Consider the following 24,335-nt stretch of genomic DNA (forward strand, 5'->3'; position numbering starts at 1 on the left):
AAGCAAAAGGCTTAAATTATGAAAATTTTATTAGTGTCTTAACTCCATGATATGTGACTTGGCTCCTTGGATTAAAATTAGAATATAACACTAAAGGAGATATTCATTTCTTTAAGGTCATTCAGCAGTCTGTGCCTAGAGGGCCATAACACCATACCTCTATAATGGCTTATTGAGCACAGACTAATAAAGGAAAAAATTGCTGCTAAGCTCTTGTGCCAAGAGCCTCCAGTTTACTGAATATAAGCATTTTACCGAAATAAGCATTTTACCTATTGAACTACAGCAGCAGAAATGCTCAAGAGTTTAGTTTTTGCAAACAAAAGGTTGTATTGGGTATGGAACCTGTTCCTTATGTGATGTGATGGCTTTGTGATTCAGTAGTTTTTCTTGTCTGAAGATTCTTTAAAATGTCAAAATGCAGCATCTCTTTGAAATAGCTGCCAACTTGTTCGGGATTATGTAGGATAAAAAAAATCAATGAAAAGATAAAGAATACAATAACATAAGGACAAAGCTTTTTTTGGGGGGGGGGGATTATTAAAATTCGTTCATCTTAAAAGTAGTTGCACATTAGTGGAACAGTTTGTTGTTATTTGTTTGGTCCCCAATCTGTTTTCTCAGTCAAGGTTCTTTTCTCATGCAAGCTCTCCAACCACCAATTTTTAGTGCCTTTCTGGGTTAAAGTGAACTCCTTGCTGTCCTCCTTTGGTCTTTGGGAAAGATCTGTTTCTTTTTCCAGTATTTCTGAGGCTTGTACTGGGATCCTGTTTATGTTCTTTTCTGGAATCACTTCATTTGTGCTGCAAGCTTGGAGCACGTTCTCCTGACCCCACCACACGCTCTAGAAACACCTCATTGCATCCTCAGTTACTTTTAAAAGCAGGATCAGTCGTCTCTCTCTCCTTTGTGTTCCACCTCTGACAGACAGCATCAGTCAGAACAACATGATCAGACAGAGTCCCTCTTTGGAGAGTGATCACACCTTCTTTTAATAGACACATACCTCATACAATACATCTATACAGTACAATAGAATATACATATGATGTATTTTGTATATCAACACATGCTATGTGGCAATATTACATAAAAGTACATGCTGTAAATAAACCATATTTCTAAACAAGTAAAACATACTTTCCATCAAACTTGATGTGATGTGCAAATTTTAGATCAGGAAAACAGTTATGCATTGATAAATACATTTTGAAAAGCAAGTCTTGGCCAAGTGAAGTCAATGCGAAAATCTCATACATTTTAAGAAGGGAATGAGGGACAATGCATGACATTTCAGTGTAAATTACTCACAACCTGTGTTTTTTTTTTTAATCTTCTGGCATTCATTTAGCATATTTTCACAAGGTTCATATTAGCTTCTGGGTTTCAAAATAATATTACATGTGTTTTATGGTATTTTTCAAAGGCTGATATATTTAGGTAAGATACAGATATGGCTGCTGCTTTGCATCAAGAAATAGATGAAAAAAGATTAGAGTAGCCTTTTTGCCATTGATAAAAACTAAATTCCTTCTTAATTTGATGTTACAGTCCTGTGCTTACTTTTTTTTTTTTTTCCATTGTAAGCTTATTTTGGTATTAGCTGCTATAAGTAAGTGAATATGGAAGTTTTTCTACAGTTTTCTTGCCATTGTAGTACTAGATAGAAGAACACAGCTGCACAGCAGGGAGTGAGGACTCAAGAAAGCACACAATACCAGTGCTTTGTGGTGGACCTGAATGATAGCCAAGCATTTGCAGCACCACTTTGTTTGTTTATTTGTCTATCCAGAGCTTCTGTTTGTTGATTACAGGGAAATGAAGAAAAATTAAGCTGCTTGCTCCAGTAGAGCAGTTAATGTACTGCAGAGTGTAAGAGTATACTTTTCTCCTTTTCCAGAAGGCTGTTTGTATTGCTCTTTTGGATACCTTATTTTAATTTGCTTTATTGCAAAATTAAAACAGTATTATTTAAAGAGTCAATAGTATTCTTACAGACTGCCTTAGAAGTCTGTAGCAGGTTATTAAGCTCAGAGCAGCCCTGATTTTGATGGCTGTTTAACTCAGCAAATTAGCTTTAACACGTAAATCCTCAGGGTGTGTGTACCCCTTATCACAAGCTGGGGTGGAAGAAACAAGAAATTACTATGGTAATTTATTGAATGAAACCGTTTTTCATAAAGCATGGGAAAATTGCAGTGTTGAAGTCCCTTCAGAACAGTTCTGTTACATTCCTGCTCATTCTGAATAATTAGGTCCACCAGCAGCCATTTTACAATTATCAACATCTGCCACAAGTGTTTACAGTAATTTTAACACTTTACTGTGCTTCAGTAGTTGAATGTAGAACAGCAAAAAAAATTGTTTACAATAATTCACACAGAATTACTGCAGAAATAGCACACAATTAAATGTGAAAAATCAGATGAGCTGAAGAAAAGGAGTAAAGTCTGTGATATCTAAGAAATCGGAGTATGCTTGTATCTCGTAACTTCAATCTCTCACGGTGTCTTTCTAGTATGTATGAAGACAAGAGTAGTTGAGAAAACCTCTGTTGAATATCACTAACTTAAAGATAGGTGTTGCTAATAATTGCATTTTTTTTGTAAATCAGTATTACAGAAGTGGAATCACAAGTATAATTTCATGGTTTTAATCCTGCTGGCCTTGTTTCAGTCAAAAGCTGGGTACTGATGGTACAACTGTAGGGAAGGTTTCATAGCATTGAAGGCAGCCAGATCCGTAGTGATCACTTTCCTTCCTCCAGCGCTGTTCTGCTGTATTATCCTGTGGTGAAACAGTTCAGAATGCTAAACTAGTTGATAAATATTTGTTTTATTTTTTTTAAAGGTTCATTTGTTGTAATAAGACTTGTAATGTTGTAATAAGATTTTATGTAATGCTACATTTTGTTTAAGTGCTGTCCAGGAATAAACCAGATGCTGTCCAAGTTATGAATGAATTTTAATCCTTGTAAGGAGCATTATCAATTTCTTCTAAAACTTTTGGTTGCACATTATCTGTTCAGGCAGTGTATAATAGTGTTCATGAATATGCAGTCTGGTTATTCATGCAAGAAGGAATTTACCATTCTCTAATTATTTTTTCATTATTAAGTTCTTCAGAAGTCTGGAAATTGCCATGACTCTCTTGTCTGCCTCTGTTTATTACGCTCTTGCCCAGCAGCTATATAGATCCTTCCTAGGCAGTTGAATAGGTGTTTGATGCTTCCCAATTCCGCAGCCAGTGGTAGGCAGGATGTTTAGGTGCAGGGTTTTTGGCTTCTTTGACTATGGGGCCCTCGCTGAGGACCAAGGACTACCTGAAAAAGAATGGGGTTGTCTGATGAAGTGGGCCAAGAGAAGAGTCTCTGACAAGGTTCTAACCTTGCAGTAAGGGCTTTAACCTGAATGTGTCATTAGCTGAGGAGAAGGGAAGGCACAGGGAACATCGAAGAAGTGTTTGTGAGATATCATGATGAGAGGGCTCTCAACTTCCCCACGTGAAAACCACTACACAAATGCAAATGATGTGGGAAACAAACAGGGGGACTAGGAAGTCCATGGACAGCTGCAGAGCGGTGTCCTCATTGGGATTACAGGGGCATGAGATTGCTCTCATGGCTGTGCTGCAGTGCATAGACATAGACTTTCAGGAAAGATGGACCATGACCATAGGGAAGGAGGTTGTGCTACATCCAAAAGCGTGTCTGAAGAAAATTCTAGGAAGAGAAGAGGAAGACCAGCCAATGTAGAAGCACTGCATGCTCTACAACTGCAGTAGAAGATTATAATTGGGCTTGTTACTGAGCTGGTGTGAGTCACCACATATTCACGTCTCTAAGTCCCATGTTCCTCTCTGCTGGGACTCCCTCTAAGAGTAATGGATTAGAAATCTTTTTACTAGTCTACTAGTCACTGAAATGACACTGACTAACTGTGTATTAGCCACCAAACATTTATGAGAAGTTCAGATGGAAGTGATTTTCCATTCTTTAGTTGGGTTTTATTCAAAGAAGTGACCTAGAGTTGTGACCTTGAGTTGGATTTTATTTATTTATTTATTTGTTTATTTTCCTGAAAGGTTTAGGGTTTCCCCTACAGCTACCTTATTATTTGACAGTATGATCACATAAAGGAGAGAAACAGGAGATTTCCAAGTCTTTATGGATTTAAAATTTTCATTAAACTAATTTCTTTGTAATGTTCTGCTGCTGATTTTTCTCCTGAATATCTGGTGCAATGCACAATGTGGCACTAAGAGAATAAACAATAATAGTTGAGAAAATCAAACTCTGACTTACCCAACAGTGAGTTACTGATTTAACTTGTTAAGGCCGCCACGTTTTTCGGAGAAAATATTGCTGTCTATGACATATTAACATTTTTTAAAAGAAAGTCAATAAAAAAAAAACAACAGAAAAGCAATTTGTCTTAAAAGAGTATCCAGAGCTACTGATCTACTTCTGCTATGTTTTCTCTAGCAGTACCTTCAGAAAGTTGTAATATTTGAGTAAAGACTTTTAAGATTTGTTGGTAGAACACAAACATGACAAAAGGAGCCTGACCTGTAAGATCTTTGAACATGCTTCAGTGATGATGGACTATCAATTCTCCCTATTCATTGTTTGCCAGGGGCACACAGATACTATAGAACAAATGCTTTTCAAAGTATTTTCCTTTGATTCTGCTTGCTTTATCTTCCTGTAGTTATCCTGGCATAGGTTATTTCATGCCTGTTTTATCTGTATATTTAATACCTTTTTTTACAAGTTGTTTTGTTAAACAATATCCTTGTTAGCACTGAATTTTCACTGGAAGTCATAAAGGCTTAGAGAGTAAGAACCTCTGTGCAATACAACTGCATCTTTTTGAATTGAAAATCATAGTGAAAATGAGACTTAATGCTTTATTAACAGGATTATATCCTCAGGTCATCTGGGATTTCAGAAATGCAGTTAAGTTCTAGAGACTCAGAACTTGATCATTGCGTATTGTTTGCTATGCCATGGCTCCATAGTTTAAAGTAAGTGTAATTTGACTTAACTGAGCAGTCATACTGGATCATAGGGTCTAGGCGTACCGGAAAGATTTGGGAGGTGCAATTATCTCATTTTTCTGTTGGTGTATCTTGACTCACATTTGCTTAAGAAGACATTTTTTGCTGGCATAACTGCATCTACTGAAAAGCTTTGCCTGTCAGGCATTGTAAATTCATTTTGTAATTATTCAAAGTTTTTAGAAAATAATTCACTTCTCATCCACTTCTCTCAGAATTGACAAGATTTTTGTGTGCCTTCCTTCTGCTTTGCTGGTCTCTCTGGTCATCTTGGGCTTGATGGGAAGAATAGTGTGGCAAAGCCACTTTGTCCCCACTGTTATTCTGTATGTACTTGACACAAACTGAGTTCTTCAGTCTCCAACAAATCTGTTGTTCCGGACTTAGAAATTTGCAGGTTGTACACTGTTAATATTCCACGTTATGTGAAACATGGCTTATGCTCATGTTTTTTGAGGGCCCAAAATATGTATCATTAAATTATTAATGTTGCAGCTTAATAAAACATGCTGCTTCTCCATGACTGGTTTCATACCTGTTTGCCCTAGCTGAATCCAACAGGATCATTTTTAGTACAATTACTATGTTTCTGTGGCGATGAGATGACTTCTTAGAGTGGTGGGCCAGCCTGCCTATCTGATTGGGTCCAGATGGTAGGGCAACCAGAGCTGAAGATTTTTCAGAAGTTATACTGATGAATAAGGAGCCACAATGGATATTGTCCAAGTGGGATAGGGACCATTTTGTATATCTTTCGGGATGTTAACTATTTGCAAATAATAAAGTATTGCATTTTGCTTGTTTGAGGTTTGGAGAGCTGTTTGCTTACTCTTCTAGTTTCAGAGGTGTCTCTCAGTTGTGTTTTTGATTGTTGGTAGTTTTTTTTGTGTGTGTAGATTTGTTTTTTTCAATACAAATAAGTGAGAGAAAACACAGGTGACCTTTATTTAACAATCTGTTTGTAATTTACTCTAAAAAGACTGTCCTCTGCTTAAGGAATGAAAATATCCCAGTAGAATTGGGCTTGTATTTCATCATGTCTTTAGTTATTTATTAGATGTTGTAGGCACTGGTTCAAAGTCTAATTCTGGGTCTTCAGAGCATTCTTAGTTCTCTGCCAAGGCCTCTTCCTCTGAATAATTTTTAGGTGATTTTTTTTTTTTTAGTGATTAGCCACTAAATTCTTTCTTTAAGAAATTTTCTTTAAGAAATTCTTTCTTTTTTTCCCGGATAATTTTTTGCTGTGTCCTGTTGCCTCATAGCCCTGTTTAAACCCATTATTTGAGTTGCTTGCATCTTCTTTGTTAACATAATACGTGATAAATATGTAATACATATATCTTAAAACGCATTCCTAACTCCTGTTTACATTGTACTTGCTGCATCAACCCGTCTCCAGCTTTTTCCCATTTTGCGTTGATGTATTATTAGCTGGTAAATATATTTATATGGGCTATATATGCAAAGGCTCTGTGATATCTTTAGTGTAATGCCTTGTTAGAGTTTCTAAGAATAGGCAGACATGACACATCGTTATTGTTATTTTTGCTAGGTTATTGCATCCACATATTTATCCATAATTAAATAATTAGAAACAAAATAACCAAACAACCTCCACTGTTTTTTGTTTGGTTGGTTGTCTGGTTATAGGGGAAAAAAAAAAAGATGAAACTACAGTAACTTGTATTAAAAATGTATAGCTGCAAAGTAATTAACATAAATTATAACGTAAAAGTGGGGGGGGGAGGGAGGAGGAACAGAAGAAGAGGGACTTGGTGATCCATTGAGTCCTGTTGTCTGAAATTTCAGTTAAACATGTAATGATGATGTTTTCAAGTTCCTCATTTTCTGGCATAGTCAGTTACATATTTTGCTCCTGTTCTTTTGCCTGTCTCAGAATCTCACTGAATATGGCAAACTTTTCAGCATCTTCTGCAATATATTTATTAATTTTTATTTTATTCTCATTTATTCCTGTGTCACCATCATCCCTGAGCTTGATGTTGCTTTTTATTCTGATTGTTTTTATGCCATGGTATATTTATAAAGTACAGTCACATCTCCATTCAGCCTTTGTTAGGTAAAGCTTTCAAACTTCTTTACATTGTCTCCCACTTAAGATAATAAATTTTCTTTTCCACTACTTGTTCCACTATCATTTTTGAACGCCTCATCAAAACTGTACATAGAATTCCAGATCAGTTCTTATTAATTGCCTTGTTCTTTTATCACCTTGCGCAATAAAATCGATATTGTGTTTCTTGAAGGGGAGTCAGGTTTGTCTTCTGAAATTGATTTCTGAAAATAAGTCCCATATTTTAAGGCTGTGTTCTCTCTGGCTCCTTGGAGACGCAGAAGTATAAGTTATTTTCAGGAGATCGTGTTACACAGAATACTATATGCATTTGCTGTAATTGTAGCTGTCCTATAAAGTTTGACCAGCATAATTTTGTGAGTATCACAGCATGCTTCAGTTCTTCCTGCATCTGATCTCGTGTGCTATGTCTGCATTAGCTCACTGGGCATGCACCACTTAGGCCTTTGAAGAAGCTGTGCATGGTTTTATACTGGCATTACCACATAATTTGAAGGGTGGTTCTGTTCAGTGTCACCCAAAATTTATATTGGTAAAAGAAATAATAAGTTTTTGGATCAAAATTTGCAGTCCTTCATGGCTGTATCACCTTCATGACTTAAAGCTGTTGTCTAATCAAATAATAAACTTTTCTTCTCCTTTCCTTAGTTAAAATATCTACTGACTAGTTTTATCAGCTTTGATCCTCAAAGTCTCTAAATTCAATTGTTGAGTCCAAACAGATGCAAAAACCTGCCTTTAAGTCTGCCATACGGACGACCATTATGTTTATGAACTGTTACAATGCCTACATAGTTCCTAATGTATTGTCATGGACTAGAGGACAAGGTATTTAAAGTGTTAAAAATATTTGATAATCTTTTGGGGGAGGCAAGCATGAAAGGGAGATTTCACTGTTTTTATATATATATAATGATAAATATTGGTTTTATTTACATAGACATTAACTATACTATTGGGGTTAAAGTATATTTTTAGTACCCATCTTATCCCACAGAATACATGCTTTCACCTCTCTGAAAAATTTGTTTTTTCTCAGTAATATGAACAGCCAGAGCTTTATTTTTGTTTTTATTAATTTTTTTTAAGCGTAATTAAGTCATTGTGGAAGGGAGAGACAATTGGAGATAAGATTAAGAAGAGTTTGTAGACAGTTGAGTTGGGAAACTAGGCTCTGTACTGCCTACTTTGTAGCTCTTGAAAGTGCTGTTACTCAATCTTCTGTGTTCATTTATTCCTATCATTTTCCCCATTTATTCGTGTACTCCTATTATGCGCTGAAGTGATTATTATAGGTTACCTTAGTTTTTTTATGCTTATTTTAACAAGAGCAAGGAGGAGCTTTCAGGGAGCTTCTGTCTTTAGTTGTTTCTTTTCAGCTCAGAGATGGAAACAGCTCGAGGCTAGCAGTGCAAGGCTGTCCACATGGTCTTTCCCATGCTTTCTTCAACATCTGTAGGTAATCAGTTAGTGTTATTTAATAAAGGCATCCACTACAAGGTTGCAGTTCTTTTTCTCAGTTGCTTCTACGCAGCTATTGTCATAAATCATAGCTGGAATTATCTGTCTGAATACTGGAATCATGTTATCGACTTGCTTCTAGGAGAGAAGACCACAGAGAAAATGAATACGTATGAACTAAGAAAAATGTGAGAAAACTTCTTAACAGTGAAGACAGAAACAGGTTTAATAAATGAGCCAGTACTGCAGAACTTATTTCAGTAACCCCATGCAGGTCGTTCCTTCAGGATTTGCTTTTCCTGTTATCTCGGGACACTTGGATTCTTTCATCAAGAAACTGGTGCAATACTATGTAGGAGTGCATCTGTTCAGGCACATAACAAAGCGTTACAGTGCTGCTAGATAATACCAAACACACTCTCTGAAGTTCCAATAATTATGGTTTTCTTGTGATATATAAAATTTGATATATTCCACTGTAGATTTGAGACCTGCTATATATATTTTAATGTTTATTTGACATATGCATAATATACCAGTTGGAATCCCAGTCATCAACTCTTGTTGCAGTGCATACACCTATTCCAGTTTGCAGGGAACTTTTAAAGTAGGTATTGTAGTTACAATATCCTCAAATCCAGATTGGCTTAACAGAGCTGTAGCATTTTCAGTTCTCTTTAGGGTCTTGGATGCTGCTTCAGACTTGTCAGTGTCACGTACACTTACTTTTACTCTATTAGGCTGTGGCTTACAATGTCTAAAATAGGCAAGCCACCTTCTGTTGCCTGTTTAAATAGAGCTACTAAAACGTTGATTTATCAGTCTTTCCAGTATGTATTGCTTTCGAAATACCTTGCTTTACTCTTGATTATTTCGCTACTTCTCCAATGCTAGCAACATATTGAATTGCATTTACTTTGGGTTTCTCAAAACAAGTTCTCATTTTTATTCATATCATTGCTCCAGTATTCATTTGCATCCTGAAATGTTCTTGACACTTCACATATGGATCATTGGCATACAGTCAAGGAGGACTCTGTATTCCAAACCTTTACAGATTCTGTTGAAGCAATTAGATGTCTATTTTCTCCTATTATCACCTTCCCCCTCACCTTACTTCCCACCAGATGACAGATGTTCTGTTTGGTAACTGGTTTACTAGAGACAATTTGGGGGGGGGGGACGACGACACTTTTTTCTATTTATTTAACAGTTAAGATGGAAAACACAGTAAAATGCTATACAAAAAACATTGTACAGGACACAAAGGCAAAAATATACTAGTGGAATCTCTTCACTAAGAAAAAACAATCAAACAAAAAGAACAGGACAATGAAAAAGATTAGAATAAAATGTAGAACAGGTTACCTCAAAACATATTGCTACCTCAAAACTGATTACTATGTCACAGTCACATAAGCTGTTGCTAGGAGTTGTATTAACCTGTATCTCTCTTGAATGTATTTAACAGCTTGACTGTGAAGTGAGGGGAGGATAAGAGACTGGAGCTTACCATGCCCCAAGCAGAATGGCACCACAGTATGGGGCCTAATAGAGTCAGCGTGGCTCTAATTCAAGATCTGCCAGTGGTCAAAAAAGAAAAAAAGAATTTACATTTGCAAAATGTATTTTTCCATACTACATAGATGACAACACACCAGAAATGCTAGTAGAAGCCTACTTTTATGCAAAACATGAGCAGATGTTTCTAGCTGGAAAAGTATTAAATGCCTTAGAATTGACTTATGGGCTTGAGATGTTCTGATTGTCCATTGTGAACAGTTCTTTTCCCTCAGATAATTACATTTAAGGCTTTTCTTTTCAAATTACTAAACTGTTTGAACAACTTGCTGGTGGACAGAATGCATACAGTTAATAAACATTGGATCAAAACTTTCATTTTTAAAAATGATTAGCATGACATAGATTGTTTTTCCTCATGATTAACCTAATGGAAAAAAAAATCAGCACATTAATATACTTTCTGTATTCTTACAGTTATAATCCCATTAAAGTTAGAAATCCTCCTCCTATTTAATTTACAATAAATTACTATTTTTTTAACGTTTTGAAGTAGAAGTATTTATGATTATATATCAAAGTGAATCACTTGGGTTTCAACTATTTTTTAAAGATTTATTTTTACAAATTGTATGCTCCTGTAAAGAGGAGCTAGTCTTTTTGTGTCTGTTACAGCTAACTTTTTAAAGACCTCATTTGTCATTATGATACATACAGTGTGTGAGTCATGCATATAAGAGCCAATATTAACTAAGTGACTAGTCTTCATTTAGGTGCAGGAGTAACGCATCTAGTGACAATCAGCAAGAAACCTACTCTTCAAATTTAAAACTTGACATCAAAACAATTTTTACTGATTAATTCCTGATGGAATTTTATGTTAGATTTTCAATATGTAACCAAAACGTACTAGTTAATAATGTTCTCTAGTGTCTTGCAATGATACTGAAAGATAATTTGATTTTTTTTTGGTTTTAATTAAATGTACATATCTTGTGAAAGTAAGATCTATTAAATATAAAAAAAAGTGCATTATATTTGTGAACAGTACCCTGGCCTAAAATAATGAAAAACAGGTAATTTCATTTGTACTATGGTGCATAATACATATAAATTTTTTTTTAAGGAGGATGAGTCTGGGGGGGAGGGGATAGAGATTTAAGCAGTTTTTCACATTTGACCTGAAGTATGGATTTTTTTCTGCATGAAAATGTAGCTACAATCCTTAAACATTCTGCTACTTAAATAAATAAATAAGTAAATACATCGATTAAAAAAACAGGAACAGCTTTGTTTTGATTGTATCCAGTTGTCTATCTTCGGCATTTTTTGTTATTTCTTTTCCCATTTGCTTTTCTCACATTTCATACAAAACCAGTTGTCCTTGAGGATCTAGAGGGGAAAAGAATGAGTGACATTACTGATGCAGCTCTTCAAGTTCTTCCATAGCATGTCACAAATCTTGCAAACACAGAATCAGCAAAATTGCATTTTCCATGTAATTTTGCAGCATGTAAACAGGTGGAGTGGTTGGAGTTAAATTTCTTAAGATAACAGTTGTACAACAGTAATATTTTTACTTTTTGTGTGTGTTAACAGCCAATCCAGTTAGGCAAAATGTTCCTAATACTCCATTAACTGATAATCTGGAATCAACTGGAATTGCTACTGTCTAGCTTTTGGAGAATAACTACAGAATGTTTTATGAAATTCTATAGCAGAAATATCATTTCAGTCTTTGAGTATTGTTGTCCTATTTTTTATTCTGAGTGATATACCTTTGGCAGGGATTGACATAAGCAATGCCTAAGTAAAAAACTTTTCTAGCTTAAGCATTTATAAAAGAAAAATGGCAAATGTACAATATGTTGGAACAGCCCATTTGTTTTGATTTCTCAAATATCCTTAGCAAAATTACTGTTTAGGTGCCTGCTAATCTTACCTTTTTGTACACTATTCCTGACTCCAGCTATCATTTGGGATAATTATTTTGATCTTTATTTTCAGGACTTTTCAGTAGGGCATAGTTGGAACTGTTCTCCCCCTACACACCTTTGCAGTTGAGGGTTTTGAGTAACTGAACTGCAGCTTTCAACAATGTACATCAGTGTTTATTACAAGAAAATTAAATATTGCCTTTTACTCGTTATCTCAGCAAAATTATTGTAGCTACACTCACTGCCATTAAAATCTTACCATTTTTTCTCACTAACAAAAATATTAATAAACTTCATATATGTTAAAATATTAACAGATGTAACCCTATTTCATAAAACTAATATTTTGTTGCATTGCAATTTTTACCTTATTTTTTTCTATCTTTATCCTTTACTGCTAAGAAGCTACGTACGCTAGATATAGTTTAAGGTACAGAAATTACAGTGTTACTGAATAAATGTCTAACACTGTAACAAAACTAAAGAAAAATATAGATCACCTTAACTGCTCAGCATAGGTGTAGGTCTGATTTTGCAGATTTCAAAACCAGAGGTATTGTCAAGTTCACTCAACCGGGACGGTACTTGCATATCAGTTCGAGATTCCTTTGCACTTCTGCAGCAAATCAGAACAGACATTCAGATGGATTTAAAGTATTCTCTGCCACTGAATTTTTTAATACCAGATATACTTGAATTCCACAGCACTTAATTCCCACAGATCCTGAGCTATCTTCATAATTGTGAAAGGTAAACACAAATGTGCTAAACTTCTGCAAAGATTTTCTTCATGCTGTTGTTGTGAGCTTGTTCAAAAGAGCCTACAAAACATGACTGGTCAGCATTTTGAAGGTATTCTGTAGGTCATAATGTTTAAAATGTGTACTTTCTTAAGGAAAAGTCTGTTGAAATTTTAATGTATTTTTCTTGAGGGAGTTTCAAACCTAGTTTTAGGTGAACAGATATTCAAATCTACAAAAAAGAACAAAATGAATGGTGAAACAAAATGAGTAGGTCACCACTCGTCTGTCCTCCAAGTTTCCACTGTCACTTCAAGGCTTTATATGCATTTTGTGCCTTCTAATACCAGTTCCTTTTGCAAACTGTGAATTTTATTCTGCAAAACAATACTTTGATCTGCATGCTTATTCATGTAGGCCCCTGAACAGCCTTTCAAAAACCTGACTTTTGGTTAGTCCTGTTTCAGATAATACCTTGCTTGTCTATGTCACTGGAAAGAAGTGGAGCCATTCAGTTTTACTATTTTTAAAAACAAAAACCAGAAAACCCACCACCAACAGCAAAATGTTTTGTAAGATTGCAGGCTAAATGAGTTAGTTACTTCTCTGCGAAGAGGACTTGAATTCACTCTCAGTACTTAGTGCGGAATGGAATACACAGACTGTATGATAGAGCCTTGCCAATAAAATTGAACCAGTGCAGCCAAATCTGTGACTTCATCTTTCACATTAAGATGGGACTCAACAGGTTTTTTTTCATTGATTCTTAGTTTTTAGTTAACTGTCATTAGTGCCCTGTTTAATAGGCATACATTTTTAAATTTTGTCCTTATTTTAGATAATTCAGTTGAGGCTGATGCTGCAGTGGGAGTTTCTATACAAACGTTGCAAGACTCAAATCCTCGTGTGATGAGTTTACGTTGTAGAAATTAATATTTTACAATAGATTCTGTTTATCTCAACAATCTAATAGCTTCTTCAATTATCTTATCTGTTGTATATCTTTTAAGTACTTTCTAAACAGCTGCATATTGAGATAGTAATATTGTTTTCAGAAATTCTAATAAAAAGTTAGTTTTGTGTCAATATTGTTAATAAGCCTTTAAATAAAAACTGTTTGATTGAAGGGAGGAAATAAAACAAGCCTCTCTTTTTCAGGGAACAAAGCTGTATAATCTCTGAAAATTCAAAAAATCAACCTTGAGAGTCTCCTTCAGTGTTATGGAAGAGAGGGCTTTTTTTTTTTTTTAGTACAGTGCCCAAAATGTCTTGGGGGACAGCAGCAAGTAATATTAAAATATTTGGAAGATATTTTTTTTTGTTGTTATTGCTGTCATGGAAGCCAGTAGTGTTACGCAGTTTATAGGATTTAAAAGTTGCAGTTTTATTTTTTTCCTACATTATGATTATCTGAAAATCCTACATACATCTGTTCAGGGCAAAGGATTTCTTGTATTTTTAGGGCTCAAGCCTTATCTTGCTTCTCAGCACTGTATTAGGTAAAGTATGTTTCAGAATTTCTATCTCAAATGTAAGAGAAACCACATCAGCAATTTATGTATAGTAATACAAACTCTCTGGCAACACAGCAGACACTTAAGCTTTCTTCTTTCAAAGTTACTTGGCTACTAGTTTGATGCAAAAGCCGAGTAGAATCAGCACAAATAATGTCAGAGTTATTTGGTCATAGCTTCGAGAAAGCAAAATATTAGGGAATGGGAAGGGCTATGCTGTTTATAAGTAAACATGCATTTGAAACTTGGAAGCAATATTTGGATGAATCTTTTCAATTTGCACTCCGTGTGGCTCTATGTACATAATATAATACCATATTATAAACTGTGGGATTTTTTTCTTGTTGGTAGTTGTGTGCAGTACACATACAATACAGGAGCTTGTTTAGGTATTTATGTCATCCTCAATTTCATTTACCTCTTAAAAGTGCTTCTTTCCACTGGAACTCTAAATTTTGGCAGGGAACTGCTTCTTGACAGAACATAAGTTGGCAAGGAATAACCACTTATGAACTGGAAAGCTTATATAAGCTGGCTGGTGGATCACTTTTTGAAGAGTTTTATTTTTATTTTTATTTAACCATTCTTACGTTTTAATGTTATTTATTTATTTGCTTTTTTGGCACTGTATCCTACAGAGAAGAACTACTTTCAGAATATTCAGGTTAATTGTAGTTATCCATCCTCAACAGTTAACAAAACTGAAGTAAATTGTTTAGACTTGTAATTATGCTCACTGGAAAATGAAGGAAATTTGCTAATAAAAATCAAGCTATAGTGAACTTTTATTGGGCAAATTGTTTTCTGAATAAAACAAATAATATCTCTTTAAAGGCAACAGCACTTAATCAAGGGTGGATTGCTGTTTATTTCACAGTTTTAATGTTCTATGGTGAAACCTGATTCCTCCTGCTCCTTTGGGACTCGTTAGCCAAGTAACTATAACTCCAGATGAACAGAATGTCACAGAAATGAAAATGTGTGGTGGAATTTAGCTCTTCTGGTGTTTCTCTCATATCAGACAGGTTTTTCAGCCTGGATTTTAGAAGCAGCAAGTGTTTTGTTTTACTTCTCTTGACTTTTTCAAATGGACTGTCTAGACAAAGACATGGTGGATGTGGAGGAGGATAAGAGGGAGGCTGTTCTGTGGAGACCTTCCCTGGAGAAGGTAGTCTCCAGACATCTTTAGTCAGAGAGTGAGAATACTTCTTCAAGCAGAGCATGTAAACTCAGGGCCTTGCTCTGTATCCAACAAAGTAGTTTCTTTTCTTTATATAGAAGGTGCTTAAGGAATCACAGAATATTTGAGGTTGGATGGGAGCTCTCGAGATCATCTTGCCCAACCCCACTGCTAAACAGGGCCATATAGAACATGTTGCACAGGATGATATCCAGGCGGGTTTTGAATATCTCCAGAGAAGGAGACTCCACAGCCTCTCTGGGCAACCTGTTCCAGTACTCTGTCACCCTCACAGTAAAAAAGTGACCTCTCATATTCATCTGCAACTTCCTGTGCTTCAGTTTGTGCCCATTGCCTCTCGTCCTGTCACTGGTCACAACTGTAGAGTCTGACCTCATCCTCTTGACAACCTCCCCTCACATATTTATAAACATTGATAAGATCCCCTCTCAGCCTTCTTTTCTTCAAGCTAAACAGGCCCAGCTCTCTCCTCATATGACAGATGCTCCAGTCCCTGAGCTCTCTGCTGGACTCTCTGTAGTAGTTCCATGTACCCCTTGTACTGTGAAGCCCAGAACTGAACATAGTTCCAGGTGTGGCTTCACCAGGGCTGAGTAGAAGGGGAGGATCACCTCCCTCGAACTGCTGGCACAGTCTTCTTAATGCACCCCAGGATACTGACGGCCTTCTTGGCCACAAGGGCATGTTGGTGACTCATGGTCAGCCTGCTGTCCACCAGGCCTCCCAGGTCCTTCTCTGCACCTTCTCTGCAGAACTGCTTTCCAGCTGGTCAGCCCCCAACCTGTACTGGTGCATGGGGTTATTCCTTCCTAGGCGAAGGATATTACACTTGCCTTTGTTGAACTTCATGAGGTTCCTCACTGCCCAACTTTTCAGCCTGTCCAGGTCCCCCTGAATAACAGCACAGCCCTGTGGTGTATTAGCCACTCCTTCCAGTTTTGTGTCATCAGCAAACTTGCTGAGTGTGCACTCTATTCCGTCATTCAGGTCATTGATGAATAAGTTGAACAGGACCGGACCAAGTAGTGACCCCTGGGGAACACCACTAGCTGCAGGCCTCCAACTAGACCGTGCTGCTGAGCACAACCTTCACAGGTCTGCCATTCAGCCACTTCTCAGTCCACACTACTGTCCACTCATTCATCCCACACTTCCTGATCTTGCCTATGAGGATGTTATGGGAGACACTGTCGAAAGTCTTGCTGAAATCAAGGTAGAAAACATCCACTACTCTCCCCTCATCTACCCAGCCTGTCATCCCATCATAGAAGGCTGTCAGATTAGTTAAGGATGATTTCCCCTTGGTGAATGCATGCTGACTACTCCTGCTCACCTTTTTAGCCTCCATGTGCTTGGAGATGACCTCCAGGATGAGCTGTTCAATCACCTTTCCAGGGATGGAGGTGAAACTGATTGTCCTATAGTTTCATGGGTCCTCCTTGCCTTTTTTGAAGACCAGCATGACATTGGCTTTCTTCCATACCTCAGGCACCTGTTCTGTTCTTCATGACCTTCCAAAGATGATAGAGTGGCCTAGCAATAACATCCACCAGCTCTCTCAGGACTCATGGGTGCACCCCATTGGGGTCTATGGGTTTGTGGGTGTCAGGTTTGCCTAAATTAACTCTAACCAGTCCTCCTTTCTCCAGACTTCCTCTCATCTCTAGGATCTGAGATTCCTGAGGGCTGGTCTTAGCAGTGAAGACAGAAACAAAGAAAGCATTCAGCAAGTCTGCCTTCTCTGTGTCCTTTGTCACCAGGCCACCTGCCCCATTCAGCAGTGGGCCCACATTTTCCCTAGTCTTCCTTTTGCTATTGATGTATTTGAAGAAGCTCTTCTCATTGTCCTCGACATCACTTGCCAGATTCAATTCCAAATGGGCCTTAGATTTCCTCACTGCATCCCTGTGTATTCTGACAATGTCTCTATATTCCTCCTAAGTGGCCTGTCCCTTTTTCCACATGCTGTGTGCTTTCTTGTTCTATTTGAGTTTTGCCAGGAGCTCCTTGCTTATTCATGCACATCTCCTGCTCTTTGTTTCCCTTTTCATTCACAGAGATACATCGATCTTGAGCTTGGAGGAAGTGATACTTGAATAATGACCAGCTCTCCTGGACCCCCTTTCCTTCTAGGGCCCTAACCCATGGGATTCCTCCAAGTAGGTCTCTGAAGAGGCCAAAGTTTTCTCTCCTGAAGCCCAGGGTCACAAACCTACTTTTTGCCCTGCTTCCTCCTCGCAAGATCCTGAACACCATCCCATGGTCACTGCAGCCAAGGCTGTCCCCACCCTTCACATCTGCAACCAGCCCTTATTATTTTGTTATCGTGAGGTCCAGTGGCCCACCTCTCATTGTTGGCTCCTCAACCACCTGTGTCAAAAAGTTAGCATCATGCGCTGTGGGAACATCCTGGACTGTTTCTGCCTAGCTCTGTGGTCTTTCCAGAAGATGTCAGGGTGGTTGAATTCCACTGTGAGAACCAGATCTTGTGCTTGTGAGTCTATTTCCAGCTGTCTGTAGAAGGCTTCATCTACTTCCTATTCCTGATCAGGTGGCCGGAAACACCCACAACAGTGTCAGTCATGGAAGCCTGCCCTTTAATCCTCATCCATAAGCTCTAAAATCACTCTTCATCAACCCCTAGGCAGAGCTTGATGCATTCTAGTTCCTCTCTCACATAAAGAGCAACTGAACCACCACGCCTTCCTGGCCTGTCTTTTCTATAAAGTATGTAATCTTCCATGGCAGCATTGCAGTCATGAGAGCTATACCACCACGTTTCTGTAATTGCGATGAGATCTGTTGTGACCACGCATAAATCTCCAGTTCTTTCCATGCTACATACATGCATTGTTGTACAAACATTTCAGGGAGGTGAATGAACCTACAGGTTTCCCAGGAGGGTTGCAATAGAATCCTCCATAGTCATGTCCTGTTCTCGCTTCCCTGGTTGTGTGCACCCGCTGGACGTGTCCCAACTTAAGCTGCTTTTTTGCTGCCTACCTTGTCCCTGTAACTCTCCTCTTTCCCCATCCTTCCTATTTTAAAGCCCCCCTTACTAGGTTGGCCATCCCGTTAGAAAAGACGTGCCTCTCTTAGTGAAGTGGATCCCATCCAAGTGCTTCATGTAACATATCTCAGTTTAAGTACTAAAAACTCACAGTTTTCTTTTAAATAATATTAATCTGCCAGGATAAACTTTTCAAAAACAGAAGATTCCTCTCAATAACAACTGGCAATTCATGCTGAATATTTTTCCAATACTTCAGTACAACTGCCTTGTTAAGGTAATGGAATGGCTTTCAGAGCTCTCCAAAGACTTTAAGATTCTTGATTGATGAATGTGTTAATAGTATATTTTTTGTTAAGGTTACAAGACTTCCCATTTTAAATTCTTTTTTGACTTCTGGCCTAATTTGTTTCTATTCTTTTAAATTTATTCCTTTAAATCCTATTGTGGATGATCACTGCCAAGAAAATGGATGAAATACTAAGTGATGATTCTGAATTGAATTTAGGGAAGATACCTTGTTTTTGAAAAAAAAATCCATGATAATTCTTTTTTTGTTTGTATTTACTTTTTTCTTTCAAAACTACAATCTGAATAATAGCATAGTTTACATAATTTTGTTTATTTATTTATTTTTAAAGCATCTTCTGTGTTTTCTGAGAATGGGGGATTAGTTTTTAGAGGGTGTAGGTTAGCTTGGCAAATTTTTCCCCCAGAAATGAGAGCAGATTTATTACCAAAGAACTGGTGATTTTTCTTGCAAGAAAATGCATAAACTTAAATTTATTCTCTGTCTACCTGCTAGGATTTCAAATATCTATTAGTCTAACGGGTGGTAAAGAGAATATATTAGACTAGGAGTCAGAAAAAAAAGAAATGAAGGCAGAGGCATAGCACAGGACAACGGAAATCTTTTTAGATCTAATAATTTAAGAGCCTTCAAAGAAAAATTTGCAGACCCAGCTTGAAATTCTATGCTTCGTAACAATGTTCATTTAGCTATTTGTTGTAATTAATATTTTGTTTTCCTATTTGTATGTGGATTCTGACAGCTGCTTTTTATTTGTCAGAATAAGAAAATATTTTTTTGACATGTATATTGTTTGTAAGATATTTGCTTTATTTATTGTGTGAGGTAGTTGTGTAGATAAATAATAAGCTATTTACCTATCTGATTGCTAGAACAGCTGAAATGAAAAATAATGAACAACAAATGGAAGAATCACAGCTGGCACAAATGTTTGTTCTCCTTCAGAGTATACTGCTGTATTTATAAAGACATGGATATTCTTGTAAGCATCAATTAAAAGTAGACACTGAGGAGAACTAAACACTTCTTTTTGTTTAAAATATTAATGAGAAGACAAGATAGTGGTCACAGCAGAATACTTCCAGCACTGAAACAGTGTCATAGAAATGAAGCCTACGTCATGTATATTTTAAAATGAGCATATTCTGTATACTGTGATATTATTGAGATAATAAGATGGGGGGAGGGACAGGGGGGCGAGGAGGTGGGGGGGTTGGGAACTGTGCCATTTTTTCCAGCCACTTCTATGTAGAATTAAGTTTTCAAATTTCTTTTATAATTTATAAAGATTTAAAGATAAGTCCGAAATTGAAACCAAAAATACTGATAGGACGTACCTGTAGGACCAGGTATCTTTTGTTGATTTCCAAATATATGTGGAGTATTCTGCATTCTGGGAAGAGAGAATGAGATGTATTATTGAGTCTGCCAGAATACGTTAATTACTTTATTTTTTTTTCTGTACTGAAGTCTTAGCTAAACCAAAATCGATTTCACAGAACGAAAGAATAGTTTAGGTGGCAAGGAACCTATGGAGGATATCTGGTCCAACTCCCTGCTCAAGCAGGGACACCCAGAGCAGGTTGCCCAGGGATGTGTCCAGGTGGCTTTTGAAGACCTCCAAGGAGGGAGAGACTCCACAGGCTCTCTGAGGCAACCTGTACAGTAAAAACTCAGAGCTCTTGTGTTTCTGCTAGCACTTAACGTTAAGCATGTATGGAATTAATGATAAATTTCTTGTACAACAGTCTTTTTACATTTGATTCACTAGACAAAGTATGGGAGGTAAACTTTCATGCCAAATAACAGAAGAACTCCTTCAAAGAGCTACTGTGTAACTTACATGCTTTTGTTTTGTTTTGTTTTTAAAAATTGTTATTGACATGTTGTGCTGGTTTGGTTGCTTGAATGGTTTTATGTTTTGGATTTGTAGTGGAATAGTGCTGATAACACACAGATATGTTAGTTGTTGCAGATCAGTGCTTGCACAGAGTCAAAGTCTTTCCTTTTCCCAAGCTGCCAGCTAGTGAGTAGGCTGGGGGTGCAGAAGAAACTTGGAAGGTGTGGACATATCTGGGATGGCTGATCCCAACTGACCAAAGGGATATGCCATACCATATGGCACCATGCTCAGCAATAAAACTGGGGGGAGTTGGCTGGGGGGCTACCATTGCTCAGGGACTGACTGGGCATCAGTTAACTGGTGGTGAACAATTGCGTTGTACATCACTTGTTTTTTTCCCTTTGGTTGTGTTTTTTCTTTTCTGATTTTCTTTTTCTTTCTTATTAAACTATCTTAATCTCAACCCACAAGTTTTCTAACTTTTTGCTCTTCTGATTCTCTTCCCTTCATCCAGCTGGGTGTGGGGTGAGTAGTGAGCGAGTTGCTCTGCGGCGCTTAGCTGTCTACTGAGGTTAAATCACAGCAAATGTTGACTCAGACCAAACACGATTATATATATATATGTAATGACTCAGATGTATATGTATATATATGTATGTATATATATGTATGACTCAGACCAAAACATGATTACATATATATATATATAATATGTGAAAAAACTGAAATCACCTTTGTGTTCCTGCAAAGTTTCTTGTACTTACTGCTATAGTCCACACAGAGTTTATAGGTACCCTTTTAATAGAGTTGTTCTAATATGTATTGTAATGTCTGTGGATACAATGTTCCTTAGGTGTCATTCATGGGCTTCGGGAAGAATATATGACTGTGCAGAATATAAGAGCTATGTAGTTATATTAGCGGTTGGCTTCACTACTTGTTTTGGATGAACATGCTTTCTAGATAAATCTTTTTTTTTTTTTAACTTGTTTCTAATGATTAAATGATATGAAGAGAACATACAAAGCACAATTTTGAAAATGAGATTGTCCTTTAAAAAAAAAATCAGTATTTGTACATCAGAAGAAAACGCAGCTTTTCCTATGTCTTGTCCTGTTTAACGAGGATCGTGCTGTCAAATTGTATACTGTGTGCATTTTGACTAAACAAATACAGGAGGAAATTTCATGTTGAATGAGAAAACAAAATTACCATTTTAAACTTTGGCTCCTTCTTATTGATATGCAAGTTTGGTCTCTAATTTTGAAACCGGTTGTAAGGTTCTAATTAGTCTCTAGAGAACACACATGGACAATAGATCACTCATTAGTCTATCAACTTTCCATGAAGCTGATTGGCTATTTTCTCATGCACAGTGTCTAATGTGGAAACTGAAATAATGTATGTTAATTTCCTTCCAGACATTGCAACTGCCTGTCCAGATAAGAAGTCCATCTTAATGTACGTGACTTCCCTCTTCCAAGTTCTACCCCAGCAAGTCACCATGGAGGCCATCAGGGAGGTGGAAATGCTGCCACGGCACTCAAGGGTCACCAGAGAGGAGCACATTCAAGTACATCATCAACAGCATTTTTCACATGAAGTGAGTGGTTCTTGCTCTCTTCTTTTCCGCTTTCATCTTGCTGCTCTAATGTGGTTATTTCCTTTACGTGCCCCAGGAGTTTGATGTTAGATGTCCAATAGAAAGCAAAAAAATCCATGGGCTGTTATATTTGTGGTAAAGACTGTCCTATGTACTTGTCTGCATGAAATGTACTTTTGTATTGCTTTTCACCTTGCACTTAGCTGTTTAAAAAGTAACTTTTAATGAAATATTTGCTTTGCACTTCTCTTTTACAGCACTAGGTGTTTTGAATGTGGAAGGAAGAACACAAAATCTGGATGAGGTTTTCCATTTAAACAGACATGTTAGAGACCCTTTTGCCTTTTTTACAGAGTAGATATTGCCGTTTCTCCATATTCATGACACATTTTTAATTACTTTTTTTTTTTTTTTTAATATTTCATTTACACTGACTTGTATTTTAAGACTATTTGTTCTCAGCTCACTGTCGGCCTCTCAGAACAGTCACGTAATCCCTGAAGTTAATTATATGAAGTTACGTATGAATATAAGTTATATGAAGTTATATATGAATATATATGAACATATATATGAATATATATATATATGAAGTTAATGATACAGCTTCCTGTATCAGTTATGTTTTTGACTGAAATCCAAATAGTCTCCGTTTAAACATTTAGTGGATTTTAGGCCTAGTATCCTTGTTCTGAATTTAATCTCTGTCTTGCTTTTGGGATTTTCATCTGCTCATGGTGAGCAGATGAGTATTGGCTTTGTTTATTCAGGATTTATTACAAGATCACTTTTTTTTTTTTTTTCTCCAGCCTTTCATGGTTAGTTATAAAGAACCTTCAGTTCATATTGGTATTCTGCTGGGATCGAGTCCTGAAAATTTGTATCATTTGGGGTGGGTTGTCAATTAAATGAGAGCTTTCCTTTCCTTAATATTAGCCCAATTTTGACTGTAAATACTAGCACTGTCCTTGAAAAATATAACTGCTGATACCCTTCCTATATTTACTCTTAAAAACCTTGGTTTAATTCTAAAGTCTGTGTTCCTATTCATATGCCTGTTCTTTCCACCTTTAATTTTTTCATAGATTACAGTCAATGTACCCCAGGGACCTTCACCTTCTCCAAAACCACGGTTCAAAAGTTATGCATATGCACAAGCTGTGTATGTCACATCCCCTGACCAAAAAAGGAGGCAGGTTCCTCCACAGGTCTGTCAATATTGCCATTTGTTTTAAGAATTGTTTTATTAAGCTTTTGCCTGGAATGAAGTGTGTGCATTTTGCTTATATCTGATCTTGATGGCCCACTTTTTCAATTTTGTTTTTTCTTCTTTTTTTTTCCTTTTTCCTTTTTTTTTTTTTTTTTTTCATTTTTAAGCATTTGTTAAGTGTTTATTTTTTGCTGTGTATTTCAGCATGGCTGGCAATTGATGTTATGCTGATTGCTGGGGATGAACAACATTCAAACATTGATGCCGTTTTAGAATTATCTTCTTCCTTTTTTATTCATTTTTGAAAATAGTACATAAATTGACTTTAAAGAGTACTAAAAATACAAACCAAACACAAGCTGTATTGGCATATAATTGTTATTAAACTTTTGTCTCAGGTTTGATTATAGAAGAACAAGAACCATTTGTTTTCTGTTGCATTTCCCACCCTGCATAACTTTTAAAGAAAACTATATTTTCCAGAAGACTACTACAGTTGAGAAAGAAGAGAAAGGAAACATTAAATTTAATATTATTTATATGACCTGGACTATTAGATGACAGCAGCTGGTTATTTTATCACAAATGGCACCATGCCAACATTCAGGGTAGGGATTTGTGTTTGTTTTATTTTTATTTTTCTTACTTTTAAATAGCTTCAGTAGTTTAATGAAATTTATTTCAAGCAGTCCTCACAATGAGCCTTTCAGGAGTTAGATGTTTGTAACATTTGACAAGTGTGAGAGCCAAATATTGTGTAATATGTTCATTATTTTTTAGGTAAAAAAAAAAAAAAAGGTACTTATTTGGCACTACAGTGTGAGTTCTCCTG

General features: G+C 36.6%; 1 protein-coding gene and 1 long non-coding RNA gene across 2 annotated transcripts in view; one reads left to right on the forward strand and one right to left on the reverse strand.

Moving 5' to 3' along the window:
- LOC136787897 (dystrophin-like) overlaps positions 1-24,335 on the forward strand; it is a 100,084-nt gene that overhangs the window by 40,248 nt on the left and 35,501 nt on the right. Inside the window, exons 3-4 of the mRNA XM_066985305.1 lie at positions 22,112-22,293; positions 23,379-23,501. Coding sequence (XP_066841406.1) covers positions 22,112-22,293; positions 23,379-23,501 — 305 coding nt within the window. The remainder of the gene's footprint in view (positions 1-22,111; positions 22,294-23,378; positions 23,502-24,335) is intronic.
- The window catches only part of LOC136787908 (uncharacterized), a 34,474-nt gene continuing 10,312 nt past the window's right edge, over positions 174-24,335 (reverse strand). The window contains exons 2-4 of the long non-coding RNA XR_010826971.1: positions 20,185-20,240; positions 12,573-12,688; positions 174-11,527 (exon numbers count right to left, since the gene is read on the reverse strand). This is a non-coding gene — a long non-coding RNA (uncharacterized lncRNA). The remainder of the gene's footprint in view (positions 11,528-12,572; positions 12,689-20,184; positions 20,241-24,335) is intronic.

The sequence above is a fragment of the Anser cygnoides genome, chromosome 31, assembly GCF_040182565.1.
Source record: "Anser cygnoides isolate HZ-2024a breed goose chromosome 31, Taihu_goose_T2T_genome, whole genome shotgun sequence".
Classification (NCBI taxonomy): Eukaryota; Metazoa; Chordata; class Aves; order Anseriformes; family Anatidae; genus Anser; species Anser cygnoides.